Source organism: Myiozetetes cayanensis, unplaced genomic scaffold (assembly GCF_022539395.1).
Source record: "Myiozetetes cayanensis isolate MyiCay16 unplaced genomic scaffold, myiCay2020 scf4, whole genome shotgun sequence".
In the NCBI taxonomy this organism is placed as follows: Eukaryota; Metazoa; Chordata; class Aves; order Passeriformes; family Tyrannidae; genus Myiozetetes; species Myiozetetes cayanensis.
The window spans coordinates 41079160-41105370 of record NW_026087631.1 but is presented as its reverse complement, the minus strand read 5'-3'; the positions used below and the strand labels follow the sequence as shown (position 1 = coordinate 41105370).

Sequence of the window (26211 nt, the reverse complement as noted above, 5' to 3'; positions counted from 1 at the left end):
TGCTCCTGCTGGCCACACTGTTCCTGATCCAGGCCAGGATGCCATTGGCCTTCTTGGCCACCTGGGCACACTGCTGGCTCATGTTCAGCCTCCTGTCAGTCCAAACTCCCAGGTCCCTTTCTGCCTGGCTGCTCTCCAGCCACTCTGTGCCCAGCCTGTAGCGCTGCAGGGGTTGTTGTGGCCAAAGTGCAGGACCCGGCACTTGGCCTTGTTGAACTTCATCCTGTTGGAATCAGCCCAACTCTCCAGTCTGTCCAGGTCCCTCTGCAGAGCCCTCCTGCCTTCCAGCAGGTCGACACACCCTCCCAACTTGGTGTCATCTGCAAATTTGGTAATTGTACACTCGATCCCCTCATCCACATCATCAATATAGATGTTAAACAGAGCTGGGCCCAGCACTGACCCCTGGGGGACACCACTGGTGACCGGCCGCCAGCTGGATGCAGCCCCGTTCACCAGCACTCTCTGGGCCCGGCCCTCCAGTCAGTTCCTAACCCAGTACAGAGTGCCCCTGTCCAACCCATGGGCTGCCAGCTTTTCCAGGAGAATGCTATGGGAGATGGTGTCAAAGGCTTTGCCGAAGTCCAGACAGACACATCCACACCCTTCCCCTCATCAACTAGGTGGGTCACCTGATCATAAAAGGAGATCAGGTTGGTCAGACAGGACCTGCCCTTCCTAAACCTGTGCTGGCTGGGTCTGATCCCTTGTCCATCCTGCAGGTGCTGTGTGATTGCACTCAGGATGATCTGCTCCATAACCCTGCCAGTCACTGAGTATCAAGCCGACAGGCCTGTAGTGTCCTGGGTCCTCCTTGCAGCCCTTTTTGTGGATGGGCATGACATTCATCAACTTCCAATCATCTGGGACCTCCCCAGTGAGCCAGGACTGTTGGTAAATGATGGAGAGTGGCTTGGCGAGCTCTTCCACCAGCTCCCTTATTGCCCTTGGGTGGATCCCATAGACCTGTGAGAATCCAAGTGGCTCAGCAGGTCGCAAACTGTTTCCTCCTGGATTACAGGGGTCTATTCAGCTTCTTATCTCTGTCTACCAGCTCCAGAGGCCAGCTGTCCTGAGGACAATCTGTCTTACAGTTGAAAACTGAGGCAAAGAAAGTGTCAAATACCTCAGCCTTTTCCTCATCTTCAGTGACTGTGTTCCCCTGCCATGTCCAAAAAAGAGTGGAGGTTTTCCTTGCTCCTCGTTGCTATTGATGTATTTGTAGAAACACTTCTTGTTATCCCTAAGAGAAGCAGCTAGATTGAGTTCAAGTTGTGCCTTTGTCTCTCTAATTTTCTTTCTATATGACCTAACTATATTCCTAAAATCTTCATGAGTAACCAGCTCTCTTTTTTCCCCCTAATTTTCTTCAGAATCTCCCTGTTCAGCCAGGCTGGCCATCTTCCCTGCTGGTCTGCCTTTCAGCACACTGGGACAGCCTGTTCCTATGCATTCAAGACTTCCTCCTTGAAGCATGTCCATCCCTCCTGGACCCCTTTGTTTTCAAGGGCTGTTTCCCAAGGTATCCTCTGAACTAGTCTTCTGAATAGGCCAAAATCTGCCCTCTAGAATTCCAGGGTAGAAGTTTTATTGATGGCCCCCTTTGCATCCCTGAATACTGAAAACGCTATTACTTCATGGTCATTGTGCCCCAGATGGCCTCCAATCACCACATCTCCCACCAGCGCCTCTCAGTTTGTGAACAGCAGGTCTAGTGGGGCCCCACCCCAGTAGGCTCATTTACCAGCTGGAGTAGAAAATTCCACTCTAGGAATCTCCTAGACTGCCTCTTCTCTGCTGTGTGAAGTTTCCAGAAGACATAAAGCAGGTGAAAGTGTCCCACAAGGAGAAGGGCTGGTGATTTTTAGACGTCCACCAGCTGCCTGTAGAATAATTCATCACCCTCATCATCCTGGTTGGGTGGTCTGTAACAGATTGCCACCAGGGTGTCAGCCTTGTTGGCCTTCCCCCTGATTCTGATCCACAGACACTCAGCCTTATTGTTACTGACCTTGAGTTCTACAGAGTCAAGAGACTCTCTAACATACAGAGCCACCCCTCCACCTCTCCTACCTTGCCTGTCCCTTCTGAAGAGCTTGTAGCCATCCATGGCAGCACTCCAGTCATGCAAGTCATCCCACCACGTTTCTGAGATGGCAATTACAGCACAGCTTTCCTGCTGCACGATGGCTTCCAGCTCCTCCTCTTTGTTACCCACACTGTGTGCATTGGTGTACATGCACTTCAGCTAGGCTGCTGATTCCACCCTTAGAGTCATCTCTGGAGAGCCTGGTTTCAACCCTTCCCCCTTCAAACCTAGTTAAAGCCCTCCTGATCAGCCTCAATAACTTATGGGCTAGATTCCTTTTGCCCTTGCAATTATATATATTATGCCTAAATATTAATCACATTTAGTAAACAGCAGATTTCTAATGTTATCTCTTAGATATCATGCATTTTTTTACATGTATTCCTTTGCTAATCATATTTTTTATCCCTCTTGATCAGTAGCATTCAGAATGTAGGAATCTAAAATATGATGCAATATGTATGTAACGTCATTACAGTATGTATCTCTGTAGATATCTCTCATAAATCTAACTTAATTGTATATATATAATATCTATAAATACATATAAACATATATGTCTATCATACGCACATAAATATCCACTGTATGAATATCATGGATGTATACTTGCATGTAAATTTTACATCGGTAATAGAAAAAAGGGATTCTGTTGCATTTGAACATGTGTAACCATTAACTTTTACAAAAGAGAATCCTAAAACAGTTAAAGAACTCCATTCAGTATATATTCTACCAAGAATAAAAAGATCGCATTATTAAAGTAGTTATCTTTTTAGTTCTCTTTCTCTAGGACTGTTCTACAATTCAGCACACTTTTCTGTGAAAATCTGTGTATAGAGCATTTAAGAATATAAGCAAAGAATGCAAAGACTTCCATAAAATCACATAAAGCTAATTTACTTCTTTCAAACAAAGGACACAAATTGAAGAGTCAGAATTCTTCAGATCAGGAATAAAGAATCCCATATTTTCTGTGAAGTGCCAAGCACATTATTATTGCCTAAGAAAATAAAGAAATAAATCAGAAACTAAAATTTTCAAAGTTTTTCAAGCATATCCACTTCAACAACAGGATGACTTCTAGAAGAAGCAGAGCTCCCACAAAGTCAGTTGCAATTAAGAAAATTCAGAAGTGTGTAGTATTATTAATCAGAAATAGTCTTACAAAATATAATAAATTACTTTGGAACCTAAAAGATGATGGAATTCTTCAGATAAGCAACCATATATATTTATGACCATATTCATTAAGCAAACCTGTCCATTTTTTGTTTACTTATTTTATGTTTTGTTTATCTATTTCAACTAATCTACCTGTAACATTTTATTTAAAGCTACCTTTCTAAAATGGCCTTTTTTCCTGCTTATACATTACACTGTACAGATACTTTCCAATACTACCATGATCACAAGCCCTTTTCATCCATACCTTTTATCTTTCTAAAGAAGGAAAGAAAAGATGAAGGAACTATTGGCTAGTATCTTAGTTTCTTAAGTCAAACAGTAGCCCTTGAAACTTTGCCAACTGCCCTTAATGAGCAAATCATGCTTGCAGCTAGCTAAGCTCAGTATTTGCAGCATTCAAGATATTTCCTACAATAAGCATAAGCAAGTACACATAAATACTATGGTATGAAGGAACCTGTATTTTTTTAGCTTAGGAAAAATTGAGTCTTTTATTTTGCCAACACCATCATTAGTCTTCAACATGCCAGACTGTATTTACTACATTTCCTTGTACCTCTTGGGGCACACCATCACTACATCCATACAATAACAACAAAACTCAGTTAAACTGGGTTTGGAAACATGCTTTGCTTTATGTCTTACCTGAAGAATGTAGCCTCGAACATAGTCTCGAAGTGTCCAGCCTAAGCCATGCAGAATATGCAGGACCTCCTCTTGCTTCAGTACACTGAAGAGTCGATCAAGCAGTATCTTCAGTCTCACAGGCACAGCCTGAGTGCCGTAGAGCATCAGGCTGCTGATGTCAAACACAACGTTGGACTGCACAATCTCCACTTGGGTTGGGTGGTAGAGATGCTGAGTACTAAGTTTGTCCAAAGCTGAAAGAAAAGGGTCAAGCATAAGTAAAGAGCAAAGGAAAGTCAAGAAAAAAACCCCAAAGAGTCATGTATGCACATCATATTTGGCAGATGAACTAATTTTCCAGAGAAATATCACCTGGATGCTTCATAGAATCACAGCATTGTTTAGGTTGGAAGGGAGCTTTAAACGTCATCTAGTCCAAATCCCCTGCCATGGGCAGGGACATCATCAACTAGACCAGGTTGCTCAAAGCCCCGTCCAATCTGATCTTGAATATTTCCATGGATGGGCCATCTACAACCTCATTGGGCAAACTGTTCCAGTGTCTCACCACCCTCACTGCAAAAAATTTCTCCTTTACATCTAATCTAAATCTACTCTCTTTCAGCTTAAAGCCATTACCCCTTGTCCTATCCCTGCATGTCCTTGTCAGAAGTCCCTCTTTGTAGGCCCCCTTTCAGTACTGAAAGGCTGCAGTAAGGTGACCCTGGAGCCTTGCCCAAGTTTCTTTTCAACTCTTCCCCAGGCTGAAGAACCCCAACTCTCTCAGCCTCACAGGAGAGGTGCTCCATCCCTCTGATCATCTTGGTGGCTCTCCTCCGGACTCGTTCCAACAGGTCCATGTCTGGGGACCCCAGAGATGGATGCAGTTCTCCAGGTGAGGACTCAACAGAACAAAGGGGCAGAACCACCTACCATACCCTGCTGGCCACTTTGATGCAGTCCAGTATAACATCAGCTTGCTGGGTCATGTCCAGTTTTTTATCCATTCAAGTCCCTCGAGTCGTTCTCTGAAGGGCTGCTCTCACTGAGTTCATCTCACAGTCTGTACTCATGTCTGGGATTGCTGCCACCCAGGTACAGGACCTTGCACTTGGCTTTGCTGAACTTCATGAAGTTCCCATGGTCCCACTTCCTCAAGCTTATCCAGGTCCCTCTGGTTGGCATACTGTCCTTCAACCACACCACTCAGCTTGGTGTCATGTGCATATTTGCTGATATTCTTACTGTGTTATTAATGAAGGCATTAAACATTATTTGTCCCAGTATGGACCCGACTCATCACTCCTCATCGCTGACCCCATTCACCACTAAGGGTGCAGTCCAAAACAGGACTTTCACAGATGCATTCCAGAACAGGACTAGTTTCCAAAGGTAACAAATAATTTTTAATTCCTATGGCAAAAGATTGCTCAGCTGAGACTCAGAGACTACAACACTCATAGTTCAAGAGACATAATTAACTGACGATCAAGACTGAAGCTATGCAGAACTGATAGAGACTGTTAAAAGTTTTATACTTAAACTATAGAGTTAAAAAAGAAAAGATACACCCTAAACCACCGTTTTTAAACATGTTAAAAGTAAATCCCCTGAGGTACCGTAAATTCCATAATGAATTCACTACAACTTAAGTTGGTTAGTTTTTTTCACCTCACACAAATTTAGAGATAAGGCGAAGGGAAGTTTGCATGATGAAGGTAGTTCTTATGCTCTCGTGAAGTTAAGTGAGATGGAATTGCATATGACATCACACATTCTACTGACTACCAATGTTTAAATTTAATTTTATTTCTATTTTATGGACTACGTTGCAGCACCTAAGCTACTCACTGCTGTTTTAAGAAAAATTTCCGAGCATCTAGAATAATCTCATAGGCACTTCTTGTCTTGTACTTCAGTTTCTTCTTGGTTTATGGTCACTAGAGAGTTCATGTACTCTTGATAAATTGCTTTTGTACATACAGAGCGCAAAGGCCCTTATCATTTACTCGCTAGCTTCATTCAACACATTTACTCCAAGGACTACGTTGTCAAAGAGTTCTGGTTTCCTCATACTTCATTTCTTGCAACTGATTTTTCTGATCTTTCCTATTCTAGTGGCTAAGTCAACTTTGAATAAATCGCTTTAATATTAATTTAACATTCAAACAAGATAAGGAATTGGCAAGCCTAGGGACTGCAGTCTTGTGTCTCTCCACAGGACATTTATACTGAAGAATGTTAAGGCTGGGATTTTTTCTTCCAAAAGTTCTTCTTCTGAAGTACTTTGGCTATATAGGCTTCATGATGTGGGACTGATTTATTTACAATGTCTAGTGAATGGGATTTTTCTAAGGTGTTTTTTTTTTTTTTTGCTTATACCATATCAGATGTGTCCTAAAAGTTCTCAGTGAGAAAAGCCAAGAAAATTGATTTTGTTACTTTGTAGATTGTGCCGCATATGTGTTGATATGTATGTACATGGGTGACAGAGCAACCATTTAGAAGGAGTAAAAAAAATTTGTTGTTTTTTAATAGATATAACACCTTCTACCAGACTATTGAAATTACTGAGTGGATCTGGATCACTCTGAGCTTTCCATCTTCAGTCTTACTGAATGAGAATAGGGTCCAAAGATGTTAACTGGCTTCTCCAAGTTTACACAAATTCAGACCAGAGCCAAGACATGAATGGATATTTTCCAAATACTCGGTGCTTTTTAATCACTGCATCATACTGTATTTCTAATATATCTAATATATAATATCTAATATTTACTTAACAGTAAATACTATACCCCCACAGTGAGGAAAAACAAGTTCTTCTAGCCAAAGAAGACTTGTCTTGCTGAAGATTTTAAGGTCATTATTCTGCTGTGATCCAAGTCAAAATGACTGCAAGACATTTTTATCTGAAGACTATTGGGTGCATTACAAAACTAATAGCTCGAATGAGATTACAAAACTCTGTGGACATATACCCACTTCATGTAGTGTGACCACTCTGAGGATAATAGCTTTGGAAAGGCTGAGATGGAATAGAAGTTGAAAAGAAATAAAAAAAGACCTTTCAAATTACTAAGTACAATATTTGACCAGTGGATAGAAATTTCTACAAGATAACCTGTACTAGTACATTCAACTGCAATATTTGTTTTCAAGTAGTATTATCTATAGACATCTGCTTCTCAAAACATATGCATGAATAAAAATTAGTACCATGTTACAATAACATTACAAATGACAGTGAAATTATCTCCAATTTTGATTTGTGGCCTTATTCTGTATATTATGTAATAAATAAATAAGCAGTGAAGTTTATCCTTTTGAAGTATAAGTCAGGATATGCACTGTGTAATTTATAACACAGCAAAGCATATACTATTGCATGGGAGCATAAGAACATTTTTGCAAGCTAAAGACAGACCTCATACTACATGAAAAAAAAAAAGGTTGTAAATGAAAAGAAAGGAAAGGAAACATGGTTCTGTCCATATGAGAAACAATAGACTCATAACAATGTGAAATTCTTTCAAACCACTGACTACTCATACCCCTTCATCTTGTCATGAGAATGAAAATTTTTACTCCAATTTGTAATTTAAAAAAATTTTCATGTTTTTTTAAAAGACACTGCTAAGGAGAATTTTGTCACTCCTCTGGTACCCTTAGTGAACTAATGTCAGTGTTCTAGGTGTATTCAAGAGGTCATTCATGTTGATAGATACTTTTTCAGGTAAGACATAAGAAGGAACCTTTCTCATTGTTCTTCCTGTAAGAGTATTAGCTTTCTGGTTTTTGCCAAATCTCAGAGTAGATAGCTGTATTCTGCTGTCCTGAATTGCTCACATGATTTCATGTGGATAATGCATTCCTCATCATATTCTGTTCTAAACTATTTGTTTAATTTATACATGCTAATGAACAATGTCCCATTTCACAAGTGAATACATTCAACAGCATCTGCAGCAGTGCATGATTTCTTAAGTGCTTTGGAGGCTTCAAGATTAAATATGATATATAAAAGAATGTGTTTTGTCGTATATGGAAAATTATACAAACAGATGTGTCATTATTAAGAAGTTATCAGTGACTGAACATCATAAAGCATACATTAAAAGTCCATTCCTTGTGCAATGTGGGGTATTACTCAGATTTTGTACAGTTTCAGTAGGATCAAAAGTTCACACACAAAACTCTTAACCTGTTTGTGACATTTTGGTTGTAACCTGCACAATCTTTTCCAAAAATGAAACTATGATGGGATCAGGTATGTGCTTGAACTAAGAAAGATACCTTTTCTTAACATCCCAATTTAATCCTTAGCACTGTTGATAGTCTGATATTCTTTAATTCAACAGAAGTGGAAAGGTGTTCTCTGATATAGGAAGAAGAGATCTAATGAATCTTAAAATCACGTATTTGCTGAGCAATCAACATTTTCATGGAACGGTCTAAAAAGCCCTTTGTGTTTTACTCTAACAACATGCACTCAAGTAATATTTCTGTGGTGAATTCCAAATTTCAAGTACTTGTTTCAGAAATTTTTACTATTAAAAAAGGGAGGCCAAAAAGGATTATGAAGACAAAGAAGACATTACAGAAGACTACCTTCAATATCCAGAAATTACTAACTCGATAATTAGTATAGGAATTATGGAATGTTTTTCAGCAATGCTTTTCCAGTTCTGAAGTATCAAGTATGCACCATAATAGTTTAGAATATTTCAGTTGGAAGGGACCTGTAATGATTATCTAGCCCAACTGCCTGACCACTGCAGGGCTGCTCATCATTTAAAGCACATTAAGAGGCATTTTCCTAATGCCTCTTAAGCAGGGAGAGTCTTGGGGCATCGACCTCCTCTCTAGGAAGTCTGTGGTTTGACCACCCTCTTTGTAAATAAATGCTTCCTAATGTCAAGCCTGAACATCCCCATGTTGGCTTATTCACTCTTTACCTTCTGGAGTAGTAAACAAAATCCCCAAGATTTTAGAGAAAATCTGCTTAGTATAAAATAAATTGTAAAGAGAACCTTGAAGTTATTTCGACATTGATCTTCACATTACAGCCTGCAGTATTCTTATTATGCAAAATTCCAGCAAAAAAAACTTTGGACGTATTTGTAATAAATCAGCAAATAAACTTTCAGGTTCCATTTGTAGTTTGATTTTTTTTTTGTCAGTAAAATAGCAAGGGGAAATCTACGTCATCATTTATATTTTTTTATTGGAGTTTTGGGACTCTGTGTAATTCAAAGGTAATTAAGTACAAAGGATACATTAAAATAAGGCTAAGTGCTTCTTCAATTTATCAAAAGACAGAGAACACAGACAAAATTTTTTGTTTCATCTATACTGCATCCAGTTCATAGGCTCAGTTCTGCATATTTACTCACTGCCCTTACATCCCTTCCTTCCCAGTGTGCAGTGAAAAAGGTCAATCAAATTAAAAGCCATACATCAGAGCAGATTCCAGTTTTGTCAGCTAAAAGAAATACAAATATGCAGTGATGATTTTTGTACTTCGGAGGTCTCATAGTATTTTTTTAATAGCTACAATAAAAGCATAAAAGCATGACATTTTGCCTTTACTGAATGGAAAAGAATTTTAAATATCCTAGTTTTAAGCAACCGGAGTTGTAAACACACACATCTCCTGCTAATTTCCTGATCCTAGATAAAAATTTTATTATCCTAGAGAGGGATGAAAAGGTCTAGTAAAACCTTTCTTTCAGCTTATTTACCTGGCTGTGTATCTCAGAAAACCACAGAGAAGAGTCTATAGATTGCAGTTATGGATCTCATTCCATTTCAATTTTAAATTTGGGCTGTGCAATATAACAACTCTAGATTTTCCTGCATACTCCCTAGCTAGTTCCCTAACTTACCAAAGAGGATTACTGTTGGAGTATATGCATGCATGCACACAATGATACAAAATTTTACAAACATCATCTTTCTGTGATTACTAGATTTGTTCAAGAGGAGGAAAATGAAAAAAAAATTGTATGTAGTCTGTGTCTAGACAATAACAGAGACATTTTTGAAATCTAAATAACTAGGCCACTTTTTGCAGCAAGAGAAACTGTAATTAGAAGGCAGATAAATTATAGAATACCAAAATAAAATGATTCCATAATACTGCTGCTACAATAGGGTGTCAAGTATGGTAAAAAAATGACAATGCTGAGCACTGTGGTTTGCTGTTGATTTTAGTGGCAAACATGAACAGCTTTACATCTTAAAAGTTCAAAATTTTCTTCTTTTCCATCAATCACAGTAAAAAAAAAAAGCAGCAAATCCTTTCAAGAACAGAAGGTAGCTCAGGAATGACTGAAATGCTGGAGGGACGGACAAACTACTGCAGTCATAAGAGGTGGCCTAAGCTAGTCTTCCTCAGGATGCAGACTTAATACCACCTCCAACATGGTGTAATGCAGTGAATTTTGAAGGTGGAAAAAATTGCTCCTCAAAAGTATCATGCTTAGAAGGTGATTAAGGACAAGAAAATTTGTCAGTATCTACTGAACAGCTCAAGTATTTTCATTGTGTAAGAAATTATCCCACTTCTGGTGCAAGCACTGAGAGCAGGGGACATTAACATTCATATAAGTGGGTGAACATCCTGAATAAGTCTGAGTATAAATTTTAGCTACAACACGGCATCCCTTGCTGATCTCCATTTTACTTCTGTCTTCATTGCTTTCACAATTTAATCCATATAGCAGAGAAATGTTCACTGAGACACTGTGGATTTCAAGAAATCATGGAAGGAGAGTAAGTAAAGCAAATTCTGATTCATAGGCAAAACCAACCTTTCATTATGCCTTTTATTGTATTTAAAAGCTAATAATGGAAACCATTTGCCAAAGGCATTTAGTCTCTGACAGAGGGACACATATGTGATCTTCCAATTTACAGCTTGCATGTACAGATGTTCACACTTAGTAAAAGGATACTTAATAGCATTTTAAAATTAAACATGTGTTGATAATAGGTGTTGCAAACCCAAACAACAGGGCAACTAAACTGATATATGTCTTCATGCCTCACCATGCCTAACAACATCTTTATAACAGATCAAAAAAAACCAACCCAGCACTTCAGTTGCATGTACACAAAATAAATGTTATTAAAAAAGACTGAATGAAAACTGTCATTAATTTTTCTATCTATGATCTGATTCCAAGTTGAAACATTTAGAATGCTACTAGGTTTATGTAGCCAAAAGCAGAACCACAGTTTGTTCACAGACATTGCTTGCTGTCTGCAATTTTTTTATCCCTTTGCAAAACTTTGAACCCCATCCAGCTTTGACACACTGCCTCTTCAGTTAATAACTATCAAGTTTCCCCTTGTCTCCTGTCTACTTTTCTTTGAGGCAATTGCGCACTCAGCATCCCGAGATAATAACACACATCTATAAGATAAAAGCAATGGCATTAATGTAATTGTCTGCCTTTCTCTCTTTAGCCTAATCTTTTTTTTCCTCCAGTTTTGACTGCCTCTGTGACACCTGTTTTTGTCTCCTCTGATCCTACGACAGGTTTTCCGCTGACAAGGTTTTTGCCTGACAGAGATTCTGCCAGACAAGAACATAATAAAATATGAAGAACTGCTTGTCAGAGTTTCTGCCAATGCTTACATGAAATGGGGTGAAAAAACAGAAAGTCCTTTTTTTTTTTTTTTTAAGGGACTCTTTGCTGGCTGCTTTTGGCCTGTCAGGAAAACAGCGTCCCCAGTCAATCCCTGCAAGCCAAACAGGTGTTTTCCTTTATGTTTTCTTTCTATACTAACTCGTTTTTCTTTAATAGTGGAAAATACGATCAAAAAAAACCCCAAAATGTTTTCTCCTAAAAATTAAGGTTAAACTTAACTTTATGTAGTGATACCTCAAGACCACATCTTTGAATCAGAACTGACCTTCTAAATTAATTATAAAAATAAAATAGTAGGCTTTTTCTCCCTCTTTCTTGCCCGCAGCTAATGCGTTCAAAGGAACAAGCTGTAAAGGACCTTCATCCCAAGTTCTCAGAAAAGTATCTGGGCTATTAGAAACTTCCTGCAAAGGCAAACTGCAGGAAGGACAATACCTGACTGTGGGGACCATGGTGGGTAAGAGGAGACTAAGCCTCTTCTGTGGGATTTGGACCTTGTGTTCCACTCTGTCAGTGTGTGCATTTTTGCCTATGTAAAAGAGGACTTCACCATGATTATCCAGATGGTTATCCTGATGGAGGAAAAACATGTAGATTAATCATGTAGATTAATCATCCCAACCCACAGCTGCTTTTGTGTGTGTCGGTATCCACTGTCACCTCTGCTACAGACAGCACTATGGATTAGTCCCTGGTGTCACAGTCTTTAGAGCTCCAGCTGGTCTCCATTGTGACAACAATCCTCTCTGCAGATTTCCACCCCGTATTCTGAGTCCATGGGTCCAGAACCACTACTAAAGCTCAGGCTTGGACCTTCATGTCCCACCTCAGTTACATTGTAGGTGTTCCTGGCTGTAGACCTATGTTCTAGATTACCCTCAGAACCATGTTACTGGTCTTCATCTCTAGCCCGGCCTTCTTTCATTCCTGATTGAAGCTCCTGTATGGACTCTTGATCTGACTATATTCCCTTGCATGCCAGAGATTGTCAATGGACATTTACCCAGTATCTAGTTTAGTCTACCATGGTCAGACCTCAAGGAACTGTGCTTATGATACAGACATGGTCAGTGTTCCTGTTGCCTTTGACATCTAGTTCAGATCTTTTTGTTGGGCAGGTTCACTCTCACTGCTCTTTGACATATAGATTAACAGCGTCATTGTTGAAACCTACAATCTATAATGGAAGCTGATAAATAAATAAGCTCTATTACTTTGACTAGTTATTAATCTTTGAACTTCCTGTCTCTTGTCTCCAAAGCTAAATGCCCCCTTTCTTTCAGCCATTAACACCTTCTTAAAACTATTATCTCCATTAATAACGGTGAGATAGGGTTTAACATCTATCTTAATGGTCCTAAAACTATCTGGTTGACATACTATACACAGTGAGACATAAGCACATTTGGGAGTCCTGGATTATGGTCTGGATTTGGAGAATTTCCATCTTAATTCTAATGCACCTCAATTCCATTAACTGTGATTCACAGCAATTCTAGGTTGGAAGGGATTTCTGCAGATTGTCTGATGCATGCTTCTAATGAAAGCAGGGCCTCAGATTAGGTTATTTTTTTGTCCTGCCAAGATGTCTTTGGTATGTAAAGGGGGGGAAATTCTACCACTTCTCCAGGCAGCCTATTCCACCTTTTATGCATCCTTGAAAATAATAAAAATACAACAGGCACTGCCCACCTGTTAACATCATTCTGTTTGAATGGACTACGGTGTTGCAGACATATTTCACAAAGGCAAGCCAAGACCATGCTGGTGTTTCAGTCCAGGGTGTAACTCTGATTCAAGCCTACGAAACTCTCTCCTACACATGTTAAACCACCTCAGTTTTCCCAGGAAAACCTGCTGTCCTAAAGTTGCTCACAGCTGAAGATGTTCAGACCCTGTGAACACTGGTTCATAAAACTAGTCCTACCATTCATCCATCTTTCCCATCCCAATTCAGGTTCTGTGACCGTTTCACAAATCTGTTAAATACACATCAGAAAAATGGACTGTAATCAATTAGAATACAATTAGAAAAGTCTCTGAGACTCATGTTATACATTTCTTGTATTACCTTTTCTCTTTCTAAAACCCAGATGGAAATAGGAACAGTATTGTTTGCTAAATTAATCTGGGCCAAGTTTACTCAAAAAAAATTTTTGTTCAAGTTCACATCTGCAGAACAGAAAGCTGAGGTACAGTTACCCATGGTATTATTGTTACTTTGAACATCTGAAAGCAGTACGAGTTTTTTATTCTTGAAGTCAAATCCCATTTTAAGCTTATAAAGCTCTTTCAATTTGTGTTCTGCTTAACCTAGAGAACTCTAGTTAATTAAGATGTACCTATAAACAATTAAGCTTCTTGTAGGATTGTTAGGAAGATATAAACATTTATGATGTAATAAAGTGCAATAAAATGATACAGTGGTTAGCACATCACAGCAATTCATGTGCAGCAGCATAGGTGTTAAAAGAGACAAGCAAGCAGGTACTGTCACCTAAACATCCTGGAGTGGATGCATGCCACAGAAGTCCACCACTACTTCCTCACAAATCTGTTGGCGATTTGCACTCCCAAGTCCCACAGAACTTATCCTGCTCATCTGGGAATCAAGTAGTGAACACCAGACACTCTTTTGTTCCCATGTGAAGCTATGGCATTGAAATTATGTTCTTATCATCACCATAAAGGGGGCAAGATCATGGGTTTCACTGACTACTTTTCTAAAAAGCAGCCTCTATTGTGACTGGAAAGAGGAATTCTAATTTAAAATCATTGTTTTTATTGCCTTCGTTCCATCTTGCACACAGCAAGTCTATTTGTTTCCTTACTGGTTTCTCTCCTCAAGAAGAAAGGGTAAGATATCATTATCCAAGCCAACTCCTAGAATTTTATCCTATTGTACTGGGTCTACTAAATGAGATTAAGCCTTCTCTGTAAAATGTAAATTCAATAATGATGGGCACCAAAATAACAGTATCTTGCACTTCTGAAGTATCTTTAGTCTAAAGCTCTATGGGCATTTTATAGTCCATCAACAGCAAACTAGCTAAAAAGTGTATTTCAGAGTTGCCAATGAGTATCTGATGGTAATAATGCTAATTCTGTCAGACCAAAAAATGCGATTACTAAATCAAAAATTTTTCAGACAATAAAATGTTCACAATGAGAAAGGGTCTCACTTTGACATGTGAATATAACTCAACCCAGGAGAAACAGGCACTATGCTTCAGAATGGGTCATGGTCTCTTTAGGGCTTATCAGGCACTCGAGTGGTCCTTAGCTGCCTGCTTAATGTCTGGTCAGGTATAGTCTCACCTGGCCATGTCTGAAGGACATTGGCATATTCAAACCCAGGACTGTGAGCCAATAAAGTTAGGGAGAGCAGGAGAGGTCTAACCTCTTCCTGACTGAGTTAACATGTCCTGGCAGTGTCAGGGAAGAAGAGAAGAAAATATTTTAACCTGAACAGATCCCCAGGGAAATCCTAGGAGGTATGAGTGTGAACACATGTAAGTTAGAGCCTGTGGTTTACCTCCAGGGAAAACATTACTCAACACCTGAGGATGTCAAATTTACATGAGGGTTAAACCCTTGCCCATATGGTTACGTAAATATCAGATGAATACAAGGATGGAAAAGGAAGGCTTCTTATTTGATCTTGGGGCATCTAAGCATTATTTCTTTTCTGTCACTTCTGTCTCATAAACCTTTCAAACAATATTATTTCTATTGGATGCCCTAATACCTAGATTTGCTTTTATCTCAGCATGACTTGCATTAAGGGTCATATCCGAGTAACCCAAAGCAAATACTACATCACATCATTCCTAAGAATATGGTAGACTTTAAAACCAAGTACTAGGTCAGAGTATCCACAAGATAACAGAGTGCATTTTTTCTGTGCTGCATTGGCTGCTTTGGGAAATCCTGCTGAAGGGAAGCAAAAAGAAATAGAATAAGCAGAAGGGGGACCCTTAAAAAAGTGTTTACTAGTAATGAATGTTAATCTTGTAAGGTTCCTGGAAGCAACTCAGTAATGAAAAATATGCCTCAGCCTTCAGGGTCAAAAGAAAGTTGTAACAGATGGATTAAAATGATTTTGTCAGGAAAAGACAGGAAAAGCCAGACTAGATCTAAAACAGTTTTACTTTAAAAGTCATGAAAAGCTAGCTTTCATTATCAATGAACTGTTGAGAATTACTTCACTAAAAATCTCTACATAACTAAAAAAAAAGAAAAAAGGAAGAAACATGTTCTCACAATTTTCTCAAGTAATTTTAAAGCATTTCAACTAATTAAATAGATTGAATGGAAGGAAACAAGCATGTTTGATCTGATAAATTATGACTTTTTTATATCTGAAGGAACAACACAGAAATAACCTGATTATTTTACTACTCAACTATAATAGGATTAAATTTCTCTTCCTTTTTTTTTTTATTTTTTTATTTACTCTTTACATAAAAATCTCCATTTTTAAGAAAAGAACAACATGGTAGTTCTGTCAACTTTTAGAGAGACTCTAATATTGTTTTGTTTTATTTTGTGAGGGATTATCTCTGACTGCAAACCTGGATTTCCTTCACTTAACAGCTTTGGACTGAGACAAATATAGGAACCCTGATAGATTTTATTTCAACATAGCACTCATCTTCATTCTTGCCTCATTTCCATGCAGTTCATATTTAAAATATAAACCTTCTTCATGAACCAAGTCCTTTCAGAAACTTCAAGGTAAGAGAGAGAGATAGCATTACTAAAATTTCCACAGCATTCTTCTGTTTCTCATCTTATTTCTACCTGTCATTCCTTTCTTTTGTTCTCAATTCATGTTTCTTTTACCTGACAGTTTCATGGCCTACCATCTGGAAATTCAAAAAACGCAACCATTCTGAATGAAGAAGTCACAGTCATGTCATGCATCTGACTTTATGACATTCTCCATTTTCTAGTGGAGGCTGTTGTTTTCATTCTTAGTCTCATTTACAGCAAGCTAGCACATGCATTATATAAATGGAGCAGCAGAAAACTTCCTTCACAAGGTGTAACTCACTTGGCATATGTATTCCCTGTATGGCAGCTTTTACTCTGAAATAGAAGAAAAAAAGTAATGGATGTGCCCTATGTGCCAAAATCTACTAGTTAATGTCTTTTTCATTAAAACTGAAAGGAACTTCATCTCAAAGTCACCAGAGAGAAGGCCTGGCCCAGTCTTGGATGGGGCTGTATGAGGCCTCATCATACCTCAGAGAGGTACTAAAACTTACCTGAATAAATACCCCAGCCCTGAGCTGTACTGATTGGCATGGTGTAGACAAACAGATATCAGAGACCCCTAGAGGACTAAGGATCAGCTTTCTATGAGAGAGGTGGGAGGGGGAAAGAAGAAGGGAGACAGCACAATGTTCACAGGATACTTAATTTCCTAAGGTAAGTTGAACAGTGTAAAAATCAGCTAGTCCAGGTATGCACAGTATACCAAAACATCTGAAAAACATGCTGTTGCTGTTTAAGTTTTATCAGTGACCTTTTTCAGGGTAAGACAGAAAAGTAGTATTTCTAATTTTCTGACTCTCTTTGAAATAAGGTGACAATGATTTCAGACAAACTTAGTAATACTATTATACAGTGAGAGGGTTTTTTTATGGGGATACTGAAACTAAAATAAGTAGAATGAATGTCAAAAATAATAGCTTTAGTCTACTGTGATATATGTGGCCTTGGTACACCTTTTCAAAGCAAAAGAGTTATGAGAGGGTAGACTGTATTTCCCATTGATACTGCATTGGGTCTTTTGATCCGTTGGACAAGGTATAATAAGAGTATTTCTGCTAGCAATATGGTAGTTGTTATTCTGATACCAATGACACGCATATAAGGCAAAATGCAGAGTCAATGAAATCAACATCTTTTTATTGCAGACTTGCCTAATTTCTTTCCTCATAGGCTAAGATACTTTTGCTAGGGGAAGTACATGGCAAATAAAGTGGGTTTTTTTCATTATTTCTAATAAACTTTGAGTAAGTGTTGTAGTCATTCCTATATGGCTTAAAAGCCACAAAATGCCAATTGCCTGGGTTAAAATTAATTTTCTTTAATAAAATTACTATTAAGATTTTAGTAAGATTTTATTTTCCACCATATTCACTATACAAAGTAACTTAACCATTTAAAAAAAAAAAAAAAAAAAGACATCTACCTTATCTGTTTGCCTGCCTGAAGTCTAGTAAGTACTTGATAATGCTGCTATGCTCTGAATAGCTTTTGGTTTTGGCCTTAAACACACTGATGGTAGAATTACCACTATGACACATGGCTCAAAAACTTGATAAGCTGAACTTCTGTCAACAGAAACATTTACCTTGCCACAGAAGTACTTCTCAAACATATCTGTTCATATATTTACAATCCTACTTTTGGCAACTCCAGACAGATGAACTTGAACTCGTAGGAGACCTTTCCTCTCAAGATGTGTGCAGTTTATTTCAGGTGAGGAAGGGAAACATGAGAAAGACAATGGAAACAGAAAAGAAGAAAACGGGCAAGCAGCTGCTAAGTGCAATAATACAGTAGTGAATGTATGCCCTTTCCTCCTCAATCCAAGAATTCCAACACTTTAAATGGCACAGATGAGTCAAGCACATCATGAGAAGACTGCCATTCCAAGCTATTTTTGATCTGTTCAGTTAAATATGATTCTAGTTTATCAGAACTGAATAAGCACAGTACTTACTGTTGGAACACCTACTCTTTGATAATTACATTCAGTAAAGCACTACATCGTGTGTCAAGGAGCTGAGCTGAAGTTCATTAATAAAAATCAGAAGGAAACCCTTTAATTAAAGCAGCAGGAAATACTATTTGCATTCAAGGAAGAACTTCTGAAAGTACCATGCTAACAGTTTTAAGCAAACGATTTCTGAACAGCAACCTGATTCAGTCATTTTGAAATCCACTCGCTACTGTGCACTGAATTGATCTGTCTCTTGAATACTGCCCTCAAAATCCTCAAAACCAGCTAAGATCAAGAATGAAGCAGATGCATCACTGTCTCCAGAAAGTAACTTATACGCCTGTGCTTTACGTATATGAAACTTGTATCTGACTTGTCTCACTCTGCCATAAAATTTAAATACTCCAGACGAATGTACATGAAGTGCACAAAAAAAACCCAAACAAACAAAAAAACCAAAAACAAACAGAGCATCATTCACTTTGCAAAGCAGCAAAACAAACACTTTCTAATAATATATGGCTGCATTAAGTTTTCTATTTGGAATGCTAAGCACTCAGATATGGGAGCAGATGATATATCTCTAATCATCACATTCACCTTTAAACTTTCTGGATTTGTGAACAGGGGCATTTCTATAACACACATTGTGGAAATCTCAGATTACTGTCATATATTCTGACTTTGAATTCAATCACCGTATAGGGAAGAATTTATCAGGAAAGTCTGACTGCACTCTTGTAAGATGTACCAATTAAAATGAAAACTCAAGATGCTCAGGTGCCCAGAATCTAAGTGCTAGACTCTCAGTTTCTATTGCTCAACAGGAGGACACCTTGCAAAAAATCTAGACAGTGTTTCCCTATCTGTGGATCAGCTAAACCTCAGATGCTGATTCTACACAAAACCTGAAGCAAGCCTGAACTATACAAATTCTATGAGGTTTAATGACTTGTCCAAGAAATGTGAATCTGGTTATACTGTGACTGAAGATATTTTTCTGGGAAATACAGGGAACAAATATAAGTTATATTCTTAGATAACCTAGTATATAGTAAAACTGCAACCAGCTACCAGGTTGGTGGTGTTCTAGGCAGGTTGTAATCATTACCAGGCAGTGACAGAAGACTGCGTAGTACCTGTGTACCCGCTTTCCTTTCCATTTATGTGAAGGTTTTAAAAAATTCTAAGTCAGTCTGTGCTGCTGAATTTATTAAGCATTCACACTTGTCATATGTCAGCCAGGGAATCAAGTATCCTCTACTCAAGGTCTCATCAAAATAAAATAAAATTCATAGCATAGAAGCCTCTAAAGTCTGATAGAAGTAGGGAATGAGGACTGTGCTTGCTTTGGTGCCAAGAGCCTAGACCATGAGAAAAAAATTACTCCAATAGTAATTTCTTCTGCAAACATAGTAATTTTTCTCCCCTCCCTCCCCCGGCCCTCTGCTTTTTTTTTCCATTAAACCATTTTAGGTATCCTCCTCATTTGCCTTCTAACAGGATATACAGCGCTCGTTCTCTCTCTCTCATGCTAGTTTAATCGTGACCATCAGGAAAAAAACCTCCACAAAATTCACAAAGCAGAAAAGGATAAATACAATGGAACTTTCATGCCTTTACATAGGATCCGGGCATTCTACTACCTTCTTTCTGTTTTTACTTAAACATGGGAAGAGCTGTTCAACTCACAGATCATGTATGCACAATTTCATTGAGCCAAATAAGATTCACTCATCCCGATGTGAGATCTGCAAGTTTAACACTGGCATGTTTGAACTTCCATTAGACCCTATGACTTTTTGGTTGATGCCTCTTTGCAATACAAACTCTGCTGTGCAACCATACTGTAAACTTCTAGCATTTCTGCTAAGCCCTGCTAGAACTACATTATTTCCTGAAGGCCAGAATACTCTTTTGAGGGGTACACAAGCTGTTGAACTCCAGAAGCACTTGAAGCTATTGCCAGAATAACAGATTATTACTTTTTCTTCCTACAAATTGCTGTAAAAAAAACCATATGCATACATACACATGTACAAACCCAGTCTGGGCACACGTGAATTAATAGACAAATAGGTACAGCTATTGTCTGTATCACTCCAGTTCTTACTATTTAGAGATACTGCTAAAGATAGACAGAATAGAAAAAACAAACTTGGAACAGACATTTCTTACCATGTGCCACCCAGCCATGTTTACACTGATCACAGGTTCTCAGGTTAATCTTCCCTGGTTGAAAACATTCACATGTGCAATTTACCAGTGTACAGCGAATAGCCTAGAAAAAGAAACAAAAAACACATATTAATGTATTTCTACCTGCTTGTACAGATTTGTTGTGAGGGCTAGAAGGATATGAACTGCATAACAAAACCCAGTTTTCTAATATCCAAAACACTTTTCTTTTAAGTAGAAATTAATTTTCTTTCAAAAACATACATTAGTATGTTCCAGGGATTTGAATACATTCCCAAAATCTTTAAAAGAATTGTTCCATTTCTTTAGGGGGGGAAAAAAAAATAGTAGTACGAGGATTCCGTAGGAAAACCACAGATATATTCCCCCTTCTCCTATGGTACCCAAACTTATTTTCAGGGTTCCTTTATATGGTTCAACTAAGAAGTAACCCCACTGCAGAAAGGAGTCATGTATTTGATGGGTTCCCAAAACAGGATAAAATGATCAAGGTACAAGAATAGGACAGCTTCATAAAACATCCTGTAACTTTCCTTTGCATTTATCATTTTCTCTAGTATCTAGGCATAGCCCTCTACCTCCTAACATTCTTCATTTGTTAAACTTATATTTATCTGTTTCAGAGTAGAAACTCTAAAACTCTGGTCCTATGCAGAGATCTCAAATTTGTTTAAATAATACACATTATTAATATCTCATCTTCCTTTTTGAAATTATTGCAAAAATTACACAGGTTTATTCTGGCAGGGGCTAGGTACATCTACAAAAAAGTGAATATAAATTGAAAGAGACTCTTCATAACGTAACAGGCATGTGTTTTTAAATAGTGTAGAAGATGACCTGTGCACTTCAAACTGCTGTTAATAAATTTATGATATGCATTTAGATGTAATTTGCATGGAGATTTCTGAGACAGGGAGACTTATTCTGATCATTCACAGATTAACAATCTACTGTAACTACCAGAGCTGCCAGGAAAAGATATCTCTATAGATTTAGATGCAATCAATGATTACTTGGGGGCTAAGGTGGGGGAAGGGTGCTTGGTACCTATTGCCACAGCGATACTGAAGAATTATGAAGACACTTGCCTTTTCCAAAGAATTAATAGACACATTCACACACTTTTCCCCTACTAAAAAATAATTATCTTAACTATACTGCCTTTAAAAAAATTACATTCAGCATTAGCTTGCCCAAGCTAAACTCCTTGGCTGCTGACAATAAAAAAGGCTCAGAGTTATTTTAAATGTTTGATCTCTTTACTTATTTCTCTGCACTGGACAGCAATTTAAAGATATTTGTAGTTCGTGGATACACTTAATATCTGTATTTCTCTGACAAATTTCTGGTACAAAAGTCCTTTATCCCTCCTATCCTATTACTCTTTTACTATCTCTTACTCTCACAAACCTAGTGGGGAAAAAAAATCCTGCTCTATTATGCCTTACACTTCAGGTCCTCAGCCCCAATGTCACCTGTCCAATTACTCTTTAGCTAGGTTATAAAGCACTGTTCTATGTACACATGATTAGAAGAATTAGTAATATGAAATATAAGGGAACCAAAGAAGTGCTGACTATGCAAGAATAATATATGTGTTTGTGGGTTAGGAGAAAAAATTCTCCTGAAAGGCCCTGTTTCATGTTCAATAGTTTATTGACTCAGTAATATATCAGGTCTCCACTGGTCAGTAATGGTGTTCTTTCACTAATATGTTCATTAATTAATGAACTCTATAATTAATTGTAGTGCAAGAAGGAGGTCTTAAAAAACGGTATTCTTATTGGACCATAAAAGATTTTCTCACATTCACCACTTTTTTTAGATCTCTGCACCTACGTGACACATATTTGTTGTATTCGATGTTATTTTAATTTGTTCACGTGCCACTTACAGTAGGTATAAGAGGCGTAATATAGTTTAGTACATGTAGCAGATGAAACTCTGACATTTGGTAGAGCTGCTTTATTAAGGCTCATCAGCATTTCCATTACAACCCTATCTACTTTTGGCCTAGAGGTTAACAGGTTGTCTGTAAAAATTTGATTCAACTTGAACCTGAAATACAATGTTTCAGCCCAAGAGTAAGCTTTATTAGACACATTCAAAATGATCCATTTAGCTGTTATAGATTTAAGACGGGGGAAATAAGTTCAGGTTACATGTTTCTTTTCCCCTTTCCTGAGTTAAAGAGAGTATTGATGATGTAAAGTGTTGAAGGAGACTAACTAATTAGTAAAATTTCTGTCTTCTATGTATATCACCCAAAAAGTTCATCCAAATTTTTCAGAAACATGAAAATGTCAGCTTTTCCCCCAGTAACTAAATCTGAAAAGTCTTCAAAAAGAGCTATGCACTTTTATAAAGTAACATGGATTAGCATGAGAAACTCAAAAGATATTTAGCATGGCCAAAACATTCAGTCTGGCCTTACTTGTGTGCTTTTTCCGCAGGGTGTGTGTGGATGCCAGGTTGTAGTTTGGTTTCAGTAGTTCCCCACTCCAACACAGAGAATCCCATGCACTTCTGAGTGGTGAGGATTACCCTCAAGCTGCAAGATGCTCATTTAGGGTTGAAAATACTCATTCTAGCTCAAGTTCTGGCATGATCTTAGGCAAATTACTTTGTTAGCCTGATGTCTACATTCCCTAAACAACAACCAGACACGATGATAGTAAAGTGTTACCAGGGTAGATGCAACATAAATTTTGAGGCACTCTATAGCAGTAGTGGCTATGGAAAAATTTCAATCTTTATTTCAAAGATAAATTTTTCACTTTATTCAGTTAATTCAGAATCATTGTAACTACCTCAGATGACTACAACATCCAATATGAAGCCGATATAACTTGGTGAAGACAAGATTAAAGATGCCAGAAATAGTCTGTATTCTTACTCACAGGGATGGAATGCTAACATTTGTTAAACACAAGAGAAAGCAGTGTCCTTGAACACCTTCAAAATGAAATGAACAAATTTACTGAGCTTTGCAAGGATATGCATCCAAATTATTAACAGTATTTTCCTACTGTTTTTCAATACCATTTGAGAACACAAGTCAGTGAGAGCTTGTCCAAAAGATTCAGGAAGGACTCAGAATGGCAGCCAGAGGTGAATGTGGCATAGATTCACCTAAGAACCCAAAGCTGTAATGCAGATATCCATTTTCCAGTGGCAGGATTTTAAGGCACAGTAACTGGTGTGCTTGTAGATAGCAGCGTGTGTTGATGAACCAGTGGTTGGACATCTCTTACTGCTTAATTTGAAAGGGGTGGAGTTGGAAGTCGGGATAATAAAAAGATCCTGGGTGAGTTTGCAGCCCCTAAATACTGTAATCATTGTTCAAACCTGTTACAGAGTTGGTATAAAAATCCAAGGGGCTAGTAATGTTAAACTTTAGCCAGAAAATGCTTCTGAAAAAGTACAGCTAGGAATTACAGAAGTCATGCCCTGTAGTTCTGCCTTCCCGAGATTTTGTTAAAAAGTTTATGCAACAGGACTTGGCATATTAAACTACTTTGTTGGGAAAGAAACAGAAATTTTCCCTAAGGTTTTCCTAGAAATTTCTCTAAGAAAGGTAGAGAGAGAGCAGAAGGAAATGAAAAGAAACCAAAGACTTTGACTAGTAAAAGAAAGAGTAAAATCAGCAAATACAGCCTCCCCTGTACTAGCTGGTAGGCGACCGTGTATTTAGATGACAACCTACACGTTAACGCCCTTAAGTATGCAACAAAAAATGTGGGTTTTTTCAGCTTCTTGAGACATGCTGTTATGTTTCACCACATCAATGGCCTTCAGTTAACAGGAGTTCTCAGACATTTTAATATATCCCTTCAAGTGAGTTCCTAGCATAATTTTGCTTGTATTTCTATCAAAATTACAGTGGCCCTTGAGGACCTGTGGAGGAAATGGACTGGATTTCAGTAGAATAATTTAAAATAGTTTATACTATGGATTCCTTAAATCCTAAAATTTTATAATTGACACTGAAACATTCAGAAATATCCTGCTGCTCTCTTTGAGATATTCCTGTAAAGCATAACACAGAAAGAAGGGAACTTTGTCTAATATTAAAGCACGATTTCTAGTACACCTATGCATAAGTTTCTATGGATAACATTAAAAGATGTTAGACCTGACTTCTGTGAGTTTCCCCCACGCCAAGGATATTCATTTAACATTGCTTGGGTCATTTGATTATAACTAAAAAGTAAATATTGTTCATATGTTCATAGAAATAGCCTATAGCAGTGGTGGAAAATCAATCTGCCTGTTTTGCAGAGCTTCCGAGGGATAAGAGGCAATAACCTAAGGGATCACAGTGTGGGAGAAGGAGGAAAGAATGTAAAAAAGAGAAATGATTCTTCCTTTGGAGTTCTAACCAGTGACTACAAAAGAGGGAGGGACTTTTAAATGATAAAACATTCTGGAGAGACAGGTAAGGTTTGCAATAAAAATTCTTAATATAACTTGTGATAAGGCCTCAAGAGTCCTGTGAGGTTGAATACCATCTTACTGAAGTCTCAGCTATATCCTTCTATACAGTGGCAGTGTTAACAGAGCTTTACTCTTAATGTTCTTGCCTCACCTTTTTCAAATACAAAAAGGTGTTTAAGAAATGTCCCCTCTCCAACCATCTATAATATATTATTGTGCATCTGAATACATAATGGAGCCAACTATACTCACTCTCTATACAATCTATCTGTCTAATGCATCTCCCATATGTTTATCCTACAGAACTCAAACAATCTAAATCCACTGTTACCAGACACAGGAGCACGAAGCTTGAGCATGAGTTGGTCAGTGAAATCTTTTTAGCAAGACTGCAGACCAGCCAACTGATGCATAAGTGCAGTTCTACACAGCTGCATTAAAATCAGTAAGACTCAAAGTGTATATGCAGTCTGCACAAATGTATGAATTAACAAGAATGCCAAGGGTTTTACATACACGCACATATGCACATACACATACTTAAAATTTAGATTTTGTATAATGCAGCAATTCACAAGTTCTCTCCATTTTTTAATACAGGCAAGAACTTTCCATATTTAATTGACAGAATAAATGATCTCGTTTATGATTTTAGACACAATAAAAGTGTTGGTGATGTATATCAGTAAATGAAATATTTGCATGAAATGACAAGAAGTAAAAGCAAAAGTAAAAGCAAAGTTTACTTGGAAAAGTAAAAGCTTTCAAGTTTACTTGGAAAAGTAAAAGCAAAAAGCACTTTTTGCAACTTATCTCTCAACTTTAAGAAAAATAATTATGTTAAATTAACACTTTCTACCCATTGTCAAATAGTTTTATTCTATATTTAAATGCCCAATACCTAAATTTGAACAATATTTTATTGAAAGTAAGTAACACTGTCATTGGGAGAATAATTTAGAGACATACAGTAGCTGGTCTTGAGACATGACAGCATATCAAAATAATCAAAGTTACTGAGTAAGAGGCTGATGAGAAACAGAGATCTACACTTGTGTTGGTTTCTGTTGACTCATGACAGAGTAAGCTGCAAAGCAGCAGACAACAGGTAAGTTCTGCAAATGTTTCAGCACTTTTTAAATGGAGTCTCTTCTGCCATTATATTTTTCTTACTGTTTCTTTGTTATAAAGTGAAGAAGACAAGATCTGTTTACCTAAATTAACACTATTGCTCAGCGCAGGACCATACCGTACTAGTGGTTTAGGTTGGGAGT

At 37.8% G+C, this 26211-nt stretch overlaps 1 protein-coding gene across 1 annotated transcript in view; it reads right to left on the bottom strand.

The window, feature by feature from the left end:
* The window catches only part of BNC2 (basonuclin 2), a 325106-nt gene that overhangs the window by 95177 nt on the left and 203718 nt on the right, over positions 1 to 26211 (bottom strand). The window contains exons 3-4 of the mRNA XM_050328920.1: positions 20477 to 20579; positions 3923 to 4158 (exon numbers count right to left, since the gene is read on the bottom strand). Coding sequence (XP_050184877.1) covers positions 3923 to 4158; positions 20477 to 20579 — 339 coding nt within the window. The remainder of the gene's footprint in view (positions 1 to 3922; positions 4159 to 20476; positions 20580 to 26211) is intronic.